Source organism: Loxodonta africana, chromosome 23 (genome assembly GCF_030014295.1).
Source record: "Loxodonta africana isolate mLoxAfr1 chromosome 23, mLoxAfr1.hap2, whole genome shotgun sequence".
In the NCBI taxonomy this organism is placed as follows: domain Eukaryota; kingdom Metazoa; phylum Chordata; class Mammalia; order Proboscidea; family Elephantidae; genus Loxodonta; species Loxodonta africana.
Window position 1 is genome coordinate 72,649,405 of NC_087364.1, and position 19,521 is coordinate 72,668,925.

Genomic DNA, 19,521 nt, shown 5'->3' on the forward strand with positions numbered 1-19,521 from the left:
AAAGGAAGAGACCCTGAGATGGGGCTTACCAGAGGACAAAAGTGAGATGACCGGGGCGGGGCGGGGTGGGGGGGTCACTCTGTTTGTGATAACTCATTTCCCCGCCAAAGTCTCTCACTCCGTCCCTGGGCCCCCTTTATGGCACATCGCGTTCCTTTCTCTTTATCCTTTCCTTCTGTTGCCCTGCAGCGCAATGGCATCAAGTTGCCCACAATGTAAACAATCTCCAACCATGAGTGTCCCAAGGGCAGGACCACCTTAAGGGGTCACAGAACCGAGCAAGACTCCAGGTCCCATCTGTTGTCACAACTCATGCCCCATGTTGCTCCTGCCTTTACCCCCTCTAAGAGCCAGTGGTTAGGAAACAAATGAGGCGTGAAACAGAGAACATAATAAAATACCACCCTCTCTGCTTGTTTTTACACGTACAACATAACACTGGCCTTGTAACCTAGAATAGAAAATCATTGCAGAACATGGATTACAGATGCATATTACTTACCTACAAAGAACAGCTTTTTGTAATTAATATTCTACTAATTACAAATAGTCTAACATTGTCTCTGCCAAGACAAACTTAACAGAGCCCATTCCTGCACCTGAGCCTCGGAACTAAATATAATGCCAGCCGGACACCACAGAATAAGGTTGCGTCCAGTACATTTGGGCTCAAATACTCACCAACAGAGAAAGAGCATCTTGTCTGACATCAACAAGCAGTTGGTTATAATTTCTGAAGGGCTCCCTAAATGGTAGAAGCGATAGAGCTTAGCATTTCTAAGCCTCGTGGATTCTAAATCTTAATCAGACTCATTTGAAACTAAACTGAGGGCTATTGAGAACTTAACCCGTTCCCATTGAGTCAATTCCAACTCATAGAAATCCTATAGGATGGAGCAGAACTGCCCTATGGGGGTTCTAAAGAGCTGCTGGTGGATTCAAACTGCTGGCCTTTTGGTTAGCAGCAGTAACTCTCAACCACTGCGCCACCAGGGCTCCACTGGAGACAAGTGCTATTCTTTTTTTATGTTACTTAGTCTTTACTCTAAACCTCGCAACAGCTCTGGGAAGAAGGTAGATGACATATTATCGTCCCCTCTAAATTCTTGAACAAGTTTACTGTACTATTTAAGTGTCAGGTAAAGTGCTTATAATTACTGTCTGAAAACAGCAACAACAAAGAGGCAATTCAGGAAGTGAAATTGTGGATGGTGTGTTAAGTTTATGAAGTGTTTTCCTTGATGAAGCAAATGCCTCTATTCATCAAAGAAAACTAAAACAATAGAGATCAGGTGATGTTAGTTTTCAACAAAACAAAACAGCCCTTTAATATACCAAAGTACATCAATAACCTCCCCAATGTGTGTTTTACGTAAAGGCCAAAGCAATTGGAAAACGCACCTGAAACATCTGTCTGACTTTTCTTCGGGGCAGGTTGACGTTTAGTTTATGCATCAATTGGTGTATCTCTTCAATATTCAATAAGCCGTCCCCATTCTTATCAGCTTCCTCAAAGGTTTGCTTCACCCATGTGCAAAAAGGTCAAGGAAAACAGCTGGGCTTTCATCAAAATAAAAGCTGCTCCCTCCTGGAATATACTCAAGGACATTTACCAGTAACACCTGAACTTGAGAAGAAACTCTTGAGAAGGTCCTGTAACCTACAGCTTTGGTGAGCCATTAACAGTGACAACAAAAAGAAACAGGGCGGGTGTGTATACAGGCGCTCCCATTCACTGTGAAGTCAGAATCAAACCAGATTACATCAAGAGTTCTTTAACTCAAAACATGCTATCAATATTATCCAAATTAAATTTTAAAACCTACTGTTTCAAGAACACACTACCTATTTCAACTAAGGAAAAAACCACATTACCGGCTCTAATTCTACTCTAGTAGGATGATTCTGTCTTAACTTGCTTCTCCATTAGCAGGCTCCTTAAATTTAAAATAGTTCTATATGACTTTCTACATAAAGAAAACAAAAATCGTTTTGATGGCACCTAACAACATTTGACATTATACATTAGGACTTTTTACTTCTCATTTCCTGCCCAGGTCTTCTCGGTTGTATTACTGTGATAGTAACACAAATCTTGCGTCCCTATTAGTTCCATTTGTACAGTTGGAATCTCCATTTATGGGGCATGTAGACAGCAAGAATGGCCCAGTATGGTAGCTCCCAAACACTTTCTGTCAAAGAATCTCTCTTTTTTTTCCCCCCTCTCTTCCTTCTTTCTTTCTGAAGAATCTCTTTCTGGTGCAATGAAAGTCCAAGCACACTTTTCCACATTTAGACCTTACCTTCTCCTTCCATGCCCTTTCACCCATCTAGCATCCTTTTACCTTCACAATACCCCAAACGACCTGCTCTTTTCAATTCTCTTTTCTCATTCTCATTTCTGCATCCAACCCACTCAATCTCATCATATCAGACAAAGACATGAAACTAGAAGAGAGGGAGAAACCTGTTAAAGTTTAGTAAGTTTAGTAAGAAAGCCAGGTCTCAAACCCAGGCTCTTGCAATGTGGTATATAGCACACTTTCCCCTACACCCAAGGCCTGTCTCTGTACTATATTCCTCCTCCTGTTACTAGCTTTGAGGGTCCCTTTTTTTTTTTTTTTTTTTTTACACCTAATAGCCCCAAACTTCTACATCATGGGGAGTAAAATGAAGTAACAAGTCTGCTACGATAGCCGTTGCCATGGAGCACAGGTATGAGACTGATGACAAGGCGTGAAGCTGAGTTTAGATAAAACGGGTCAACATCGAGTGAACAAAGATTTTAAAAGACTCTCAGTGAGATGAGCCTTGCGTTTATTTGTTTTACCTAGTGAGAAAGCAGAATAAATGGTAATAAAATGGATGAGTAGAAAACACCTGGCTAAACTTTAGCTTAGGAATTTCAAAACTGGATGATCCATCACTGTTGGAGACTACTAACCAGTGAGATCACAGAACAGAGTAATTGTTACGGACTTGGGAGCCAAAGCGAGCTTCAACGTTTGAAGGGCGATGCAGAAAAAAAGAATCAAAACGATGGAAAGAAAGCAGAGACCCAAAGGAAAGGAAAGGTATAGACGTAAAACCAAGAAATGGGAGAATGGATGTATGTCAGAGGGGAGAGGGTCAATGGATAATATTTGCTTGTCAAGGTGGTGACATCGAATCGAGCAATTTTCATTTTAAATCAAAATATTAACTAAGCTCCCAATGGTAAAAAAAAAAAAGCTCCCAATGGTAGCATGGCACATTTACCTTTCTTGTGTGATTCAAATTATGGTTGTAGGAGACTATACTTTAGGATGCAAAAACAACCAGGAAGTTTGTCTTATTCCTTTTAAAATTAAATAGAAGTGATTTTGAGACTGTAAAGAGCTTGTTTCACATTTTGTTCCCTTTATCACATTTTAAAATAACCAGCCCAGTTCTTTCAAGTTCCCTCATTTATATATATATATATAAAACTAGGAAGTTAAAGGGAAACCCAGACCTAGGTGAAGATAACTGAAGAATCGAAAGGGTGAAAGAGTTGGGCCAATTACTAATAAGTACCTGGACCTCTTTTTTTTTTTTTCTGTTTTCTGGGCCCACAGTCCCCACTCTGTGGCTCCATTTCTATGGAGACTGCTCTGCACCCCATATGGCCAGCATTCAAAGAAGTGCTAAAACAGGTCCGATGACAGCCATATTTTCTTCCAAACATCTTTTAGTCTATAACTGTTTACCAAAGCCTCTCAAAGGCCCACCCAGAGAAGAGGCCGGGCAGCCAAGCCCCCAGTACAAGTACATCCTGCAGACACAAACCCACATCAACATACAGCGCCTTGACACCTGGTTCAGGAGGAGACAGGGCTGGTAAGGCAGAAACAGAGGCAGAGTCAGCCCCAGGAAAGACACTTCAGTCCCGATTCAACTACTCAGCTGTCCCTGTAATGATGGGTCATTCACGTCACCTCTGGGGACTCCTTTCCTTCAGCTACCATTTCAGGAAGCACAACCAGACAACCTTGAAGTTCCTTCCAATTCTAAGCTTCGATGAAAGGAAAAGCCATTCTTGCTCAGCAACGGCACACATAGCTGGTAAAAGTTTCAGGCATCTTAAAGCTATTCTTCAGAATTTAGACATGAGGGCCCAGGAAAGCCCTGAATTAATGATTCATATCCATACATACAATAATCTTAAGAAAGCAGTCATTCCGCAGACAAAAACTAAGAAAGCAGCAACTGGATGAAAAGCAAGATCTATTATTTTCTATCAAGAAACTGTAAGAAAATGTAAAGTGCTGAATAGTAATATTTAGTGCAGAGGTGGGGAAACTTTCTATAAAGGACTTGATAGTAAATATTTTAGGCTTTGCAGGGCATTTGGTCTTGGTTGCAACTGCTTATCTCTGCCATTATCACATGAAAGCAGCCATAGACAGTACATAAATGAATAAGCGTGGTTGTGTTCCAATAAAACTTCCCTCATGGACACTGAAATTAGAATTTCCTACGACTTCCACATGTCACAAAATGTTACTTTTCTTTTGACTTTTTTTTTCAGCCATTTAATTCTTAACTCAGAAACCCATATAAAAGTAGGCAGTGGACCAGGTTTGCCCTGCTGGCTGCTGTTTGCCAGTTCCTGATTTAGGGGGAAGGTGTAAGAAACATACGCTACACATCAGAAACCAAACCCACTGCTGTCATGCCAATTCCGACTCATAGCGACCCTACAGGACAGAGTAGAACTGCCCTGTAGGGTTTCCAAGGAGCAGCTGGTAGATTCAAATTGCCAACCTTTTAGATAGCAGCCGAGCTCTTAACCACTGCGCCACCAGGGCTCCTTAAAGCCTTACTAGAAGTAATAATTTCCCCAGGATCAGGAGGGGCAGTGCAAATAGTTAACATGCTCAGCTGCTGACTGAAAGGATGGAGATTCAAGTCCACCCAGAGGTGCCTCCAGAAAGGCCTAGAGATCTACTTCTGAAAAACCAGCCACTGAAGACCCTACGGAGCACAGCTCTACTCTGACACACGTGGGGTCACCACGGAGCACAGCTCTACTCTGACACACGTGGGGTCACCACGGAGCACAGCTCTACTCTGACACACGTGGGGTCACCACGGAGCACAGCTCTACTCTGACACACGTGGGGTCACCACGGAGCACAGCTCTACTCTGACACACGTGGGGTCACCACGGAGCACAGCTCTACTCTGACACACACGGGGTCACCATGAGCCAGAACTGACCCAAGAGCTACTGGTTTGATGTAGAAGAGAATGGTTTCACTAGAAGAAGCACTAAGGCTAGGCGCCAGGGCCATCACCTTTGCAGGCTGGGGCTGCTGAGATTTCAGGCTTTAATCAATCTCACACCGCACCTCTTCTTCAGAATAACAATGGTAGTATTATTTATAAAGTACTTCCTATGTGCCAGACACTGTTCTAAGTACTTTATATATATCACCTCATTTGATCTTCATATAACTCTAAGACAGCCGCCACCACTATCAACATCATCATGTTATAGATAAAGACCCTACGCGTTTAAGTAATTTGCCCAAAGTTACACAGCAAGTTGCAAAATCTGGACAATGAATGAGGAAGTCCAGAGAAGAATCGATACCTTTGAATTATGGTGTTGGCGAAAAATATTGAATATACCATGGACTGCCAGAAGAACAAACAAGTCTGAGTCTTTGAAGAAATACAGCCAGAGTGCTCCTTGGAAGCGAAAATGGTGAGGCTTCATCTCACGTACTTTGGACATGTTACAAGGAGGGGCCGGTCCCTGGAGTAGGATGTCATGTTTGATAGAGAGTCAGCAAAAAAGAGGAAGACCCTTGACAAGATGGATTGACACAGTGGCTGCAACAATGAGCTCACGCATAGCAATGATCGTGAGGATGGTACAGGACTACACGCTGTTTTGTTCTGTTGTGCATAGGGTCACTATGAGTTGAAACCAACTGGATGACACCTAACAACAACATAGTAAGTGGCAGAACTTGGTCTGGACCCCAAGCAACGCACCTCCGGAGTCTGAGTCCTTAGCCACAACACTCTATTGCTTCCAATAGACATGAGTATTGTATCTACCTCTATCCAATACGGCCATCACTGCAGAAATAAATCACTGTACACTTTAGACTGGATGGATTTTCTCACACAACCATTTAAGATTTGTTACCGTCATTATTCATTCACAGTTGAAATTTTCAGTCCTAAGTGAAATCCAGTAGTGATGAACATCCCAAATCTGTTTTCCTCAATTAATGTAGTTAAATGTATGTCCAATTAAGGATGTCATTCTGCTCTTAAGACATTACCTAGAACCCTATCAAATTCTGACAGTTCTGTAGGAGACCAGTTCCCTGACTCAACGTAACTCCCTGTTTCTGACTCAAGCTTCCTTTCTACTAGCTATTCATTAATTTCCTCTCTCCTTTTTTCTCCTTCATTGAGGCAAACGTCAATTGCTTTTTGTTTCTCATAAAATTATTTCTCTGTGCAGCTAAGGAGTACATCTATCTGCTTTCTGGATAGCATGTTTGTAGATAGGGAAGCCCTTAGCTGCCAACCTGGTTAGTTCAAATATGAAAACTTTCTAGTTTCGGTAAACACATATAAGCAAATGAGGTTCGAAAAACTACTGGCCAGTAAAGCTAAAAGAGGCTTCGACAATTTGTGCCCATTTCTCTCACTGGTCTATCTTGAGGGTCATGAGAGAGACTTACATGGCTAAAGGTTCTGGAATATTGTGAATTTGTCCCAGTTAACTAGTGAGGATAGCAGCCTCTGGGATTGCCTCCCCTTTGGCCACTGGCTTCCCTTCTTCCTCACTAAAAGAACCTCTGTTTTGTTGAGGTATCTGAGTCCACGTGCTTTAATGGAGGCTAAGAACTAGAGGGGGAGGGGAATCCTGACTGGGCTTAATATGGCCTTCCTCAGAGTATTATCCTTGGGTTCCTGCAGCCACAGGGTCCCCCCTTTCCCAACTACATACCTATGACAGGCCCTAGGTTTTCTTCATGTACTTAACCAAACAGCACGTCACAACCGACTGAACACAGAGTAGATATGAAAATCCAGCTGTGTTCTATTAAGCCAGACATTAAAGAGATTTGCAAAAAAGTAAAACAATACTATCATTCTCACTAAGTTGTTTTGCTTTGAAAAATAGTTATTTTCACAAAAATACTTTGTTAACATGTAATAGTTTATTATAACATTTTAAATGAGTTAATGTTTTAATTAGCAGACTTAACTTCTAATATGGTGACTATTGATAGACATGACCCACATACACAAAAACTGTCTGGAATCTTCAGTTTTTAAGAGTGCAAAAGACTCCTGAGATCAAAATCCAACCATGCTCACTCATTTCTCGTGCCAGGGATTGGTCTAGGAATGAGCCTGCAATAGCAATTCTGGCCAGAGATGAGGGCGGTCTTTTGGGGAGCTTCTGGGAGGTTTTTCTTTGGTCTTAAAAAAAAGGGGGGGCGGGGTTTGTGAGAAGAAAATTTGCTTACCGCTGGGCACAGCCACAAGCTGCTGCAGCTCTCTTTAACTGTGAGGACAGCAACGGAAGGACCAAGCCAGAATGCTAAGAATTGCAGAAGGCAGGTCTCTGATTACATCACTGAGTCACTGAATTATCTGACCCTGGATCTGAGCCGGGAAACCCTGGCGGCATAGTGGTTAAGTGCAACCGCTGCTAACCTAAGGGTCGGCAGTTCAAATTCGCCAGGCGCTCCTTGGGAACCCTCTGGGGCACTTCTACTCTGTCCTATAGGGTCGCTATGAGTCGGAATCAACTCGACGGCAACAGGTTTGGTTCGATCTGACCCTGGAACTGTCCCATCTCAGAGCTCTAGTTTATGAGAAAATGAATATTCTTTATTATTTAAGGCACTGTGAATCTTATTGATTGAGTAGTCTTACTGATTCAGTAATTTTTTTCTTTTTTTGCTTTTTGCCAAACCTGAAGGAGTTAAGAGCCAAACTAACAGAATAAAGCACTGAAAATTAGTTCCGATGTTCGTGTTTTGTTCATTTATGAATCCCAGTTGTGTTTCTCTGCGCGCTGTGAATACTGCTGAAAACATCATGCCCCATCAGCTCAGACCTTCACACGATTGCGATACTCTCACAGGTCAGATGTTCTCACACTGCTCCAATAATATCCTGGGCATGGGATCATAGACGGCGCAGCACGGGCTTATCAGCACTCCCGGAAACGACCTGGAGCAGGCACTGCAACGAGAGCAAGAGCAGTACTACTACTGCCTGCATGGATGGGGACACTCGTATCTGAAGGCCATTCGACGTGTGAGAAAGAAAACAGAGTGGCCAACTAGTCTAACACCCTTACTTACAGATAAGGAAACGGGCCAGAAAGGCCGTGTGGCAGGCCGAGCCCATTACTCCTTTATCATCTAGTCAGCACTGCAGGACCACAAGAATGCGTTTCATCAATGAGAAGACTCAGACTCTAGTAATTCAGAGACAAAATGTTATTAAGTAAAAGAATAATCTCCCCCTTCAGTATCAATCCATTTAGTTTCTAAACTGTAATTAAAAAAAGAGAGAAAGCAAGAGGGAGCATAACCAAAAAACCAAACCAAACCCACTGCTGTGGAGTCGATTCTGAATCATACCTACTCTATAGGACAGAGTAGAACTAGCCTATAGAGCTTCCAAGGAGCGCCTGGTGGATCTGAACCACCAACCTTTTGGTTAGCAGCCATAGCACTTAACCACTACACCACCAGGGTTTCCTAGAGGGAGCACAGTGCCTGGTATATGATCGGAACTCAAAAAAAAGCTGTTAAACTAAACTGGCTTTATCACAAAGTAGGGTTTTCTTTCGTCCAAATCGGTGCTTTCCTGGCTACAGTTAATGAATACTCCTACAGTTTTTTAAAGAACCAAAAACCTGTTGCCATGGAGTCAATTCTAGCTCATAGCGACCCTACAGAACAGAGTTTCCCAGGGGCAGCTGGTGGATTCAAACTGCCGACCTTTTGACCACTGCGCCACCAGGGGTCCACAATGTAAGGGTGATAATATTGCCTGTGTGGCTCACGTCTCTGAGGAAACTTTAGGCTTCTTCCCAAGCAGACTGCTCCTGAGTTCATGTAAGTTTAAGTTTCTTTATGTTTTGTGTCCGTATTCCTTCACTTGAGGCAAGAATAAGGAAGGGAGAGAAGGGTGCTAGGGAAAAGAGAGACACAGAATGGAGAGTGGCTCTAAGCCTTGAAATTATGGGAAAAATAAAAGACAGTCTAATTCTCCTAACTTCACACACACACAGAGTTCAAGTTCTAGGCAGGATATTGGTCATGGGTTCTCTGCCGTTTGGCAAGAGAGTCTTCGTCACTGATGCCGGCCATGAGGTACTTGAGGCCTGTGATCCAGGTGCGGGCCTCCTCGGGGTTGGAGGTGATGAGGTCCAGGGACTCCATGTGGTTGCCATGGTAGATGGTGAAGCAGCAGCTGGGGTCAAAGTTTCCCTCAGCTTGTCTGTGGAATATTTCAGACTGCCGGCCCTCGGTGACTTTGTAAATGGAGTCGATAATTACTGAGAGGGAAGCAAGATACAGTTATATGGCAGGCGAAGTTATCTACACAGATTAGGAAAATGGAAAACAAGATCGTTTTAAATAAGAAAAATAAGTGTGAAGAACTCCTGAAGTCTACCTTTCAGCTACAGATTAGACAGGCCTATAAAACAAACAATAACACACGTGAGAAACGCGCTTCTTAGTTCAGTCAAGTACACGAGATCAAGTGGGCAACACCTACCCAAAAGTAAAAACAAGAAGGCAGGAAAGGACGGGAAAACTGGAGGAATAGACACAGAGAACCCAGGGTAGAAACAGGGAGAAGGCTGACACATTGCAGGGATGGCAACAAATGTCACAAAAATTTGCATATAAATTTTTGAATGAGAGACTAATTTGCACTGTTAACTTTCACCTAAGGCACAATAAAACTTTTAAAAAGTAATAATAAGCATGAACAAATGCACTGTCTGCGAGTTGTGGTCTTAAGTTCAAGTGTGAAACACAAGCCCTTCCGTTTCCTGCTAGGAACCAACTCCATGTACCACTTCAGCTTCCTGGGCAGTCTTGACAACATCCACCCAGGCCTTGAATCAGGACATGCTGCAATTTATTTGAGGAACAGAGATATGCCCATCAGACAGGCAGACCGGTAGAAAAGGTGGTGAATGAAGACGTCCAATGCATAGTTTACGTATTTGTGGAGAGAACACGTCCAAAGACGTAGAGCCTAGAGCAAGCTTGGGTGTTCCGCAGTATGTCTTTGTGGGCATGGTTGCTGATGATGGCTGCAGAACGCTGGAATATAAAGATTGGTGAGAACCACTGTTAAAGTGCTGTCTTACACTTAAAGAGGAACTCAATAAACAGGTTTGGAAACAGAGGAGTGAAGAGAGGGAGAGATTAACAGAGGGATACAGAAAATTTGTTCGATTCTTCCAGAGTTTAAAATTTATATAAAGCTTACTGATTATATTACTAGGATTCCATAAGACCAAGGTTCAGTGAGTGCTCAATATTGCCACTTGCTCTAGATGGTCTCACACCTAATTTCAGACACATCTCAAACATGGATTCTAAAGTTTAAAATATATCAGATGAAGCTATATACTTGAAATTTCTTAGTAGAGGAAGGAAAATGCTAAGAGGCCAAAGTTTTGGTTTTTTTTTTTTTTGCTTTTTTTTTTTTATTTGTTTGTTTTACTTTTCTCAATAAAATGAAAAATGTATGGAGACCTAGATTCAAATTCTGGCTTTGTCATTATTCACTATGCGATATGGGGCAAGCTGTACAACACCTCTGAGCCTCAGAGGCAAGCTAGGCCAGTAAGATTCTTACTTTCTGGCCTAGCAGGGGAATAAAGAGAGAAAAAGCAATTCAACAGTAGCTGAAGGAAGTACAGAGCACAGAAGTCATGAATAAACCAAAATTATTAGGAGACAGAAACTACATGCAAGCACAAACTAAGCTATGTGTTTAGAAGAGGCAGTGTTAATACCAATAATATTAGTATAAATAACTGGTACTTTAAGAAGTATTGGAAACACGGCAAGCACTATGAAGGTTCAATTCTCCCAATTCACTCCCCTCTCTCAACAATTCTATGAGGCAAGCACTATTATTAGCCCCATTTTACAGTTGAAGAAACAGAGACACGGAGGAATTACATAACTAGTCGGAGCACACAGCTAGTGCGCAGCAAACCTGGGGTTTGAACTCAATTATCTCCCAGTTCCTCAGGTCATATCCTTAACAAGGATGTAGGGGTAAAAGGTGGTCTCTGAAGTGGACTCTGTTCAATTCCCATCTCCACCCCTTACTAGCTGTGTGGCCTGGGCAAGTTTTCAACACTTTAAGCCTCAATTTCTTCATCTGTGAAGGTGAGGATCATATCACATAAGGGTTCTCTACTGAGTGGTTGTTAGACTGTAATGAATGAGTCCATGCATGTAACCATAAGTCCCTTAGCAGAATTGCCATATCATACCCCCTGCTGTCAAGTTGCTTCCAACTCCTAGTGACCCTATAGGACAGGGCAGAACTGCCCCATATGCTCTCTTGGGCTGTAATCTTTATGGGAGCAAATCACCAGGTCTTTCTCCCATGCAGCTGCTGGGGGGGTTCTTACCACCGACATTTTAATTAGCACCCAAGCACTTAACCACTGCACCACCAGGGCTCCTTGGGCAGGATGTCATAGTAAACGCCTAATAAATTATCATTACGTCTGTTAAAGTGCTCAGGCCAGACTCTAGCACATGGTAAGCTTTCAGAAACAGTAGCTATTATTATTTCAGGACCATTTATTACCACGGAGCCCTGACGGAACAAAGGTTAAGAGCTCGGCTGATCACCAAAAGGTCAGCAGTTTGAATCCACCAGCCACTGCTTGAAAACTTTGTGGGACAATTCTACTCTGTCCAGTAGGATCACTATAAGTCGGAATCAACTTGACGGCAATAAGTTTGATTGTTTTTTTTAATTACCTTGCAATTTTTCCTCTACCCTTGACAAGACGTTGTTGTTGTTGTTAGTTGCCATCAAGTCGATTCCAACTCATGGAGACCCTGCATGTGCAGAGTAGAATTGCTACATAGAGTTTCCAAGGCTGCGACCTTTAGGAAGCAGGTCACCCGGCCTGTCTTCTGAGATGCCTCTAGGTAGGTTTGAACCGCTTACCTTTCGCTAGTAGTTAAGTGTTTAACTGTTTGTTAAACTCTAATGTGTTGTTGCTGTTGTTAGGTGCCGTCGAGTCGGTTCCGACTCATAGCAACCCTATGCACAACAGAACGAAACACTGCCCGGTCCTGAGCCATCCTTACAATCGCTGTTATGCTTGAGCTCATTGTTGCAGCCACTGTGTCAGTCCACCTCATTGAGGGTCTTCCTCTTTTCTGCTGACCCTGTACTCTGCCAAGCATGATGTCCTTCTCCAGGGACGATCCCTCCTGACAACATGTCCAAAGTATGTAAGACACAGTCTCGCCATCCTTGCCTCTAAGGACCATTCTGGCTGCACTTCTTCCAGGACTGATTTGTTCGTTCTTTTGGCAGTCCATGGTATATTCAATATTCTTCTCCAACACCACAATTCAAAGGCGTCAACTCTTCTTAAGTCTTCCTTATTCATTGTCCAGCTTTCACATGCATATGATGTGATTGAAAATACCATGGCTTGGGTCAGGCGCACCTTAGTCTTCAGGGTGACATCTTTGTTCTTCAACACTTTGAAGAGGTCCTTTGCAGCAGATTTACCCAATGCGATGCGTCTTTTGATTTCTTGACTGCTGCTTCCATGGCTGTTGATTGTGGATCCAAGTAAAATGAAATCCTTGACAAGGTCAATCTTTTCTCCATTTATCATGATGTTGCTCATTGGTCCAGTTGTGAGGATTCTTGTTTTCTTTATGTTGAGGTGCAATCCACACTGAAGGCTGTGGTCTTTGATCTTCATTAGTATGTGCTTCAAGTCCTCTTCACATTCAGCAAGCAAGGTTGCGTCATCTGCATAACATAGGTTCTTAATGAGTCTTCCTCCAATCCTGATGCCCCGTTCTTCTTCATATAGACCAGCTTCTCGGATTATTTGTTCAGCATATAGATTAAACAAGCATGGTGAAAGAATACAATCCTGGCGCACACCTTTCCTGACTTTAAACCAATCAGTATCCCCTTGTTCTGTCCAAACAACTGCCTCTTAATCTATGTAAAGGTTCCTCATGAGCACAATTAAGTGTTCTGGAATTCCCATTCTTCGCAATGTTATCCATAGTTTGTTATGATCCACACAGTCGAATGCCTTTGCATATAGTCAATAAAACACAGGTAAACATCCTTCTGGTATTCTCTGCTTTCAGCCAGGATCCATCTGACATCAGTGATGATATCCTAGGTTCCACGTCCTCTTCTGAAACCAGCCTGAATTTCTGGCATTTCCCTGTTGATATACTGCTGCAGCCATTTTTGAATGATCTTCAGCAAAATTTTGCTTGTGTGTGATATTAATGATATTGTTCTATAATTTCCACAACTCGGTTGGATCACCTTTCTTGGGAATAGGCATAAATATGGATCTCTTCCAGTCAGTTGGACAGGAAGCTGTCCTCCATATTTCTTGGCATGGACGAGTGAGCACCTTCAGTGCTGCATCTGTTTGTTGAAACATCTCAACTGATATTCCATCAATTCCTGGAGCCTTGTTTTTCGCCAATGCCTTCAGAGCAGCTTGGACTTCTTCCTGCAGTACCATCGGTTCCTGATCATATGCCACCTCTTGAAATGTTTGAATATCGACTAATTCTTTTTGGTATAATGACTTTGTGTATTCCTTCCATCTTCTTTTGATGCTTCCTGCATCGTTTAGTATTTTCCCCATGGAATCCTTCACCATTACAACTCGAGACTTGAATTTTTTCTTCAGTTCTTTCAGCTTGAGAAATGCTGAGCGTGTTCTTCCCTTTTGGTTCTCCATCTCCAGCTCTTTGCACATGTCATTATAATACTTTGTCTTCTCGAGAGGCCCTCTGAAATCATCTGTCCAACTCCCTTACCTCATCAATTCTTCCTTGTGCTTTAGCTGCTCAATGCTCAAGAGCAAGTTTCAGAGTTTCCTCTGACATCCACCTTGGTCTTTTCTTACTTTCCTGTCTTTTCAGTGACCTCTTGCTTTCTTCATGGATGATGTCCTTGATGTCATTCTACAACTTGTCTGGTCTTCGGTCACTAGTGTTCAATCTGTCAAATCTATTCTTGAGATGGTCTCTAAATTCAGGTGGGATATACTCAAGATCATATTTTGGCTCTCGTGGACTTGCTCTGATTTTCTTCAGTTTCAGCTTGAACTTGCATATGACCAATTGATGGTCTGTCCCACAGTCGGCCCCTAGCCTTGTTCCGACTGATGATATTGAGCTTTTCCATCGTCTCTTTCCACAGATGTAGTCAATTTGATTTCTGTGTGTTCCATCTGGCGAGGTCCATGTGTATGTCGCCGTTTATGTTGGTGAAAGAAGGTATTTGCAATGAAGAAGTCCTTGGTCTTGCAAAACTCTATCATTCGATCTCCGGCATTGTTTCTATCATCAAGGCCATATTTTCCAACTACTGATCCTTCTTCTTTGTTTCCAGCTTTCACATTCCAATCGCCAGTAATTATCAATGCAACTTGATTGCATGTTTGATCAATTTCAGACTGCAGAAGCTGATAAAAATCTTCTATTTCTTCATCTTTGGCATTAGTGGTTAGTGAATAAATTTGAATAATAGTCCTATTAACTGGTCTTCCTTGTAGGCGTATGGATATTATCCTATCACTGACAGCGTTGTACTTCAGGATAGATCTTGAAATGTCCGTTTTGATGAATGCAACACCATTCCTCTTCGAGTGGTCATTCCCAGCATAGTAGACTATATGATTATCTGATTCAAAATGGCCAATACCAGTCCATTTCAGCTCACTATTGGTGTTTATGCGTTCCATTTCACTTTTGATGATTTCCAATTTTCCTAGATTCATACTTCGTACATTCCAGGTTCTGATTATTAATGGATGTTTTTGAGTCATGCCACATCAGCAAATGAAGGTCCCGAAAGCTTTGCTCCATCCACGTCATTAGGGTCAACTTTGCTTTGAGGAGGCAGCTCTTCCCCAGTCATCTTTTGAGTGCCTTCCTGCCTGGGGGCTCATTTTCCAGCACTGTATCAGACAATGTTCTGCTGCTATTCATAAGGTTTTCACTGGCTAATGCTTTTCAGAAGTAGACTGCTGGGTCCTTCTTCCGAGTCTGTCTTACCCTGGAAGCTCAGCTGAAATCTGTCCTCCGTGGGTGACCCTGCTGGTATCTGAATACTGGTGGAATAGCTTCCAGCAACACAGCAACACGCAAGCCCCAACAGTACAATGAACTGACAGACATGTGGGGGAAAACTCTAATGTAGGCACCCGGAAAAGCAGACTGCAAAACACCAGAGTGTAAACAGAGTTGTTACAAAAGCCTTGAAATAAATCTCCAAGATGTCATCCCACATGACTTGACATTTTCCCTAGTAACAAGCTGGTGCTACAATGAATGAACTCAACATTTGAAAACTAATCAAATATTTACTGAATGTCTACTATATAAGATCTAAGGTACAGTGGAGCCTGGGTGGGGTAGGTAGGAAGAGAGAAATTTTAAGGAATTAGTTATTTAATTATGGTTATAAAAGAAATATGCATGAAAAGATAGAAAACTGAAAGTGAAAAAAATTTTAGTGGCGAATGAATGCCACAGCTAAAAGTGATCGGTGTTCACAGAGACAATGGGCTGTGCTACAATGGTGAAGGTAGCAGAGGGCTTGGAGAGGAAGATAGGAACAAGGAGGCACCCCAGGGGAAGAAGCATAGAGATACAGAAACATAAAGCCCATTCCAGGACGCTAAACAGGCCATTTCCGCTGGACTAGAGAGCTCAAGAAGAGAACCAAAACCAAACCCAAACCCAGTGCCGTCGAGTTGATTCCGACTCATAGCAACCCTGTAGGACAGAGTAGAACTGCCCCATAGAGTTTCCAAGGAGCACCTGGTGTATTCGAACTGCTGACCCTTTGGTTAGCAGCCATAGCACTTAACCACTATGCCACCAGAGTTTCCAAGAAGAGGACAACAGGAGAGAAAGCTGGAAAGGTATGTAGAGGCCTAGATGACGGAAAGCCTGGAATGATAGGCCAGAGATCAGCACTGTTTATAGACCAACATTGATGTTTTTGGTCAGAGAAGCACAAGCAAAGAAGATTACTTTAGACAGCCTAAAACATTTTTGCTTGTTTATTTGCTTGCTTGTCTTTAAACATGAATCAGAAGTGTTGAGACCTTATTGATTATCCGTATACCATCTACATCTCCCTTTTGCCTTTAAGACAGAACCTCAATTTTTTCCTGGTATGAACCCATTGCTCCTTTGACTCATAGGGAAATGAGCCCATACTCAGCCCCAGGGCAAGTTTCATGGGTCTATGGCTATTGTGATGGACCCATTCCTTATTCTTGTGATCGATCTAGGTATGAGAGTGCAACCCAGTTCTAACCAAGGAGACAAGAGCCAATTTGCTTTGAGGGGCTGACAGAATGCCTGGAAGAAGGTTCTACTCCCCTAAAAAGGAAACACCAGAAGAGATGGTCCTTTTCTCCCATTTCACTGCCATGTTGGTTTATGAGGCCCAGAACAGCTGAGGCCATTTTGTTACTGCCTTGATTATAAGACCAACACACAGTGGGGCAGAGCCAAAAGAACTGCAAGGAAACAGAACTAGAGCACCAATTTCCCACACTTGGGGTGTGCCTATCTCTGAGTTTCTTGTAATGTGAAGTAATAAATTTGTTTCTCAGGTAAGCCTTCATTTAGTCTAAGTCTTCTATTAAAGAGGAATGCATCTTAACTGATAAACAAAGGCAGAAGAAACTAGCAATATGGACATTGGTTAGTAGACTTCACAATAGGCTACCAGAAGGGTGAAGAGGCCCTGGACTAAGGAAGTTACCAGGAAAACAGGAAGAGGCAGATTGGAGATGTTACCAAGGACACAGCAAAAATCCAAGATGTCAAGTATAGAAGATGTAAGAGTGAAAAGCTTTAACTAGGAGTCCAGTCAAAACTATTTTACTGCATATCATTAAAACAATTTTTAAAAATTCATTAATCAGTTAACTGTGCTCGAGATAGGGCAATACACTTTAAAGTCCGTGGGATTTTATGATGTTCTTCACATTTTACAGGAAAATAAAAGGTCTAGTGCTATAAAAAAAATCTTACCCCAACTAAAAGATATCATGTCTCCAACACAGGGGAAATATTAACATTTACACCATTGACAGAAAACTGTTATGGATTTAAATTCCCCCCAAAATTAAAAAAGCAAAAATTGTCATCACTTATCCTGTCTCTCCACATCCATTACCCATTGACTGCAAAACTTCCACAGATCTCACCCGATACAATCCGGGTGTCCCTGTGTCAAGTCAAATAAGGAATTACAAGGCTGCTTTTACTTTTTGCTTTCTCATTCTTCCTAGAGGGTCGCCACCGGAGACGGGTGCGGTGCTCATCCAGGTAAAAGAGCCGAACGAGTCCTTTGGTCCCACGCTTCAGTTTGATCATCTGTGTCCCGGACTGCATTACACTCATGCATCTTTCAACTGTAAAAGAGAATTGAACATGCTCAGCCCTCACACAATGCACGTGATCACCAGTGTTCACAACATTACTGTCAGTGAACCACCTGTTTCTCCACCAGACTCCGATGACCAGGAGACAAATTTGCTAGAGGTTATCTGGAAAGACAGCCCTCATGGCACAGCAGTTAGGAGCTCGGCTGCTAACCAGAAGGTTGGCAGATGGAATCTACCACCCACTCCTTGGGAACCCTATGAGGCAGTTCTACCCTGTCCTGTAGGGTGGCCATGAGTTGGAACTGACTCGACGGTGATAGGGTTTGGGTTTATCTAGAAGCAGAGTTGTTAAGGAATTCAATCATCAGGCTCATGTCAGTATAATGCCTTATTGACTGAAATAAAACTCTATTTCTAGGTAAACAACCCACTACTGCTGTCCAGAATGCCTTTTAACTGGCACCATATTGTTTTCTGATGAGAATGATGACCATCTGATACTTGGATTTACGTTCATAAAGCAAGTTCTCAGACATCGTGTTAAATCTTCTGAGCTTTTAAATAGCCAGTTGTATAAACATCTAATCATAATGCTTTAAAGCAAAAACAGAAGATTGGCAAAATGTTGCAATTATTGAGGCTGGATGACAGTTAGATGTAGGTTCACATTATTCCATCTTTTGTGTATGCTTGAAAATAGTTAAATATCGTTTTTAATGTGATCAGAAAAATTTAAGCTTTCAAATTGACCATAAAATATTTTTTGATGAACTAAACTGCTAGGGTTTTCCATCTAGAGGAATAACTTGGCAATTAAACTCCAGTAATATTCAAATCCTTTATTGTCCAAGTCAAAGCTGCCATTTAAACCTGCTTTGCTTCACAATGAACCTACTGGAAGGGGGCATCTGTTGGCTTCGTCTGTTTCCCCTTCTTTTGGCCATAGCACCTCACTTTTCCTTTGGAACCACACCTCTTTCATTTCATGTGCCCTAAGTGAGCTGTCAATCACCCCTAAGGAATGGACACCTGACTTAAGTTTAGAGCAAATCTGACTTCCTGTCAAAGAACACGAATCTTGAGCAGAGCACTGACTGGAAATCAAAAAATGACCAATTCCGACTCATAGCAGCCCTATAAGACAGAGTAGAACTGCTTTATAGGGTTCCAAGGAGCACCTAGTGGATTCAAACTGCCAACATTTTGATTAGCAACCAAACTCTTAACCACTATGCCAGCATGGTTTAAATCACCTGCGCCTCCCCCTTTTCAAAAAAGGCAAGGACAGCCAGCTTCGAATTCATTTGCACTGCCCCTCATTTACCCTTCCCTTCCACTATTCCATTGCTTTTCTCTGAAACGGAATTGCTAAGGCCGTAACACTTCAATCTTTTAATGGGAAAAGCACAGTAATATGAAAGTATAATCAATCACTTGAGCTAAGAAATACCACCTATCACTTTGCAAGCATCATGCAGAAAAACTCAAACATTTTAGAAAGTGGAATCTAATCCCTCAGTGATGCGGTATGTTTGCACAACATATTAAACACTCATTAACTTCTCTTTTTTTTTAACTTCTCACTTAGCCCACTGGCTCAGCCATGGATTTCCCCCTGGCTAAGATTCCAGCATTATCTGTTGCACTGGACAAGCGTCTGTGGTCGCAATGTACTTCGTAGAGTTACACCTGAAACAATGTACTGCTTAAGTTGTTATGTAGCTGCTTTATGCTTTCTCCCTGAATGCTCCCAATCACATTTCAAAGCCATTTGGCTAGAGTCAAATTGAAAAATAGAGTCCAATGGAGTCTTGAGA

At 42.2% G+C, this 19,521-nt stretch overlaps 1 protein-coding gene across 1 annotated transcript in view; it reads right to left on the minus strand.

Moving 5' to 3' along the window:
• Positions 1–19,521, minus strand: part of PLCH1 (phospholipase C eta 1) — a 255,742-nt gene that overhangs the window by 79,578 nt on the left and 156,643 nt on the right. Inside the window, exons 3-5 of the mRNA XM_064275637.1 lie at positions 17,585–17,731; positions 9,331–9,574; positions 1,402–1,531 (exon numbers count right to left, since the gene is read on the minus strand). Of these exons, the coding sequence (XP_064131707.1) occupies positions 1,402–1,531; positions 9,331–9,574; positions 17,585–17,731 (521 nt within the window). The remainder of the gene's footprint in view (positions 1–1,401; positions 1,532–9,330; positions 9,575–17,584; positions 17,732–19,521) is intronic.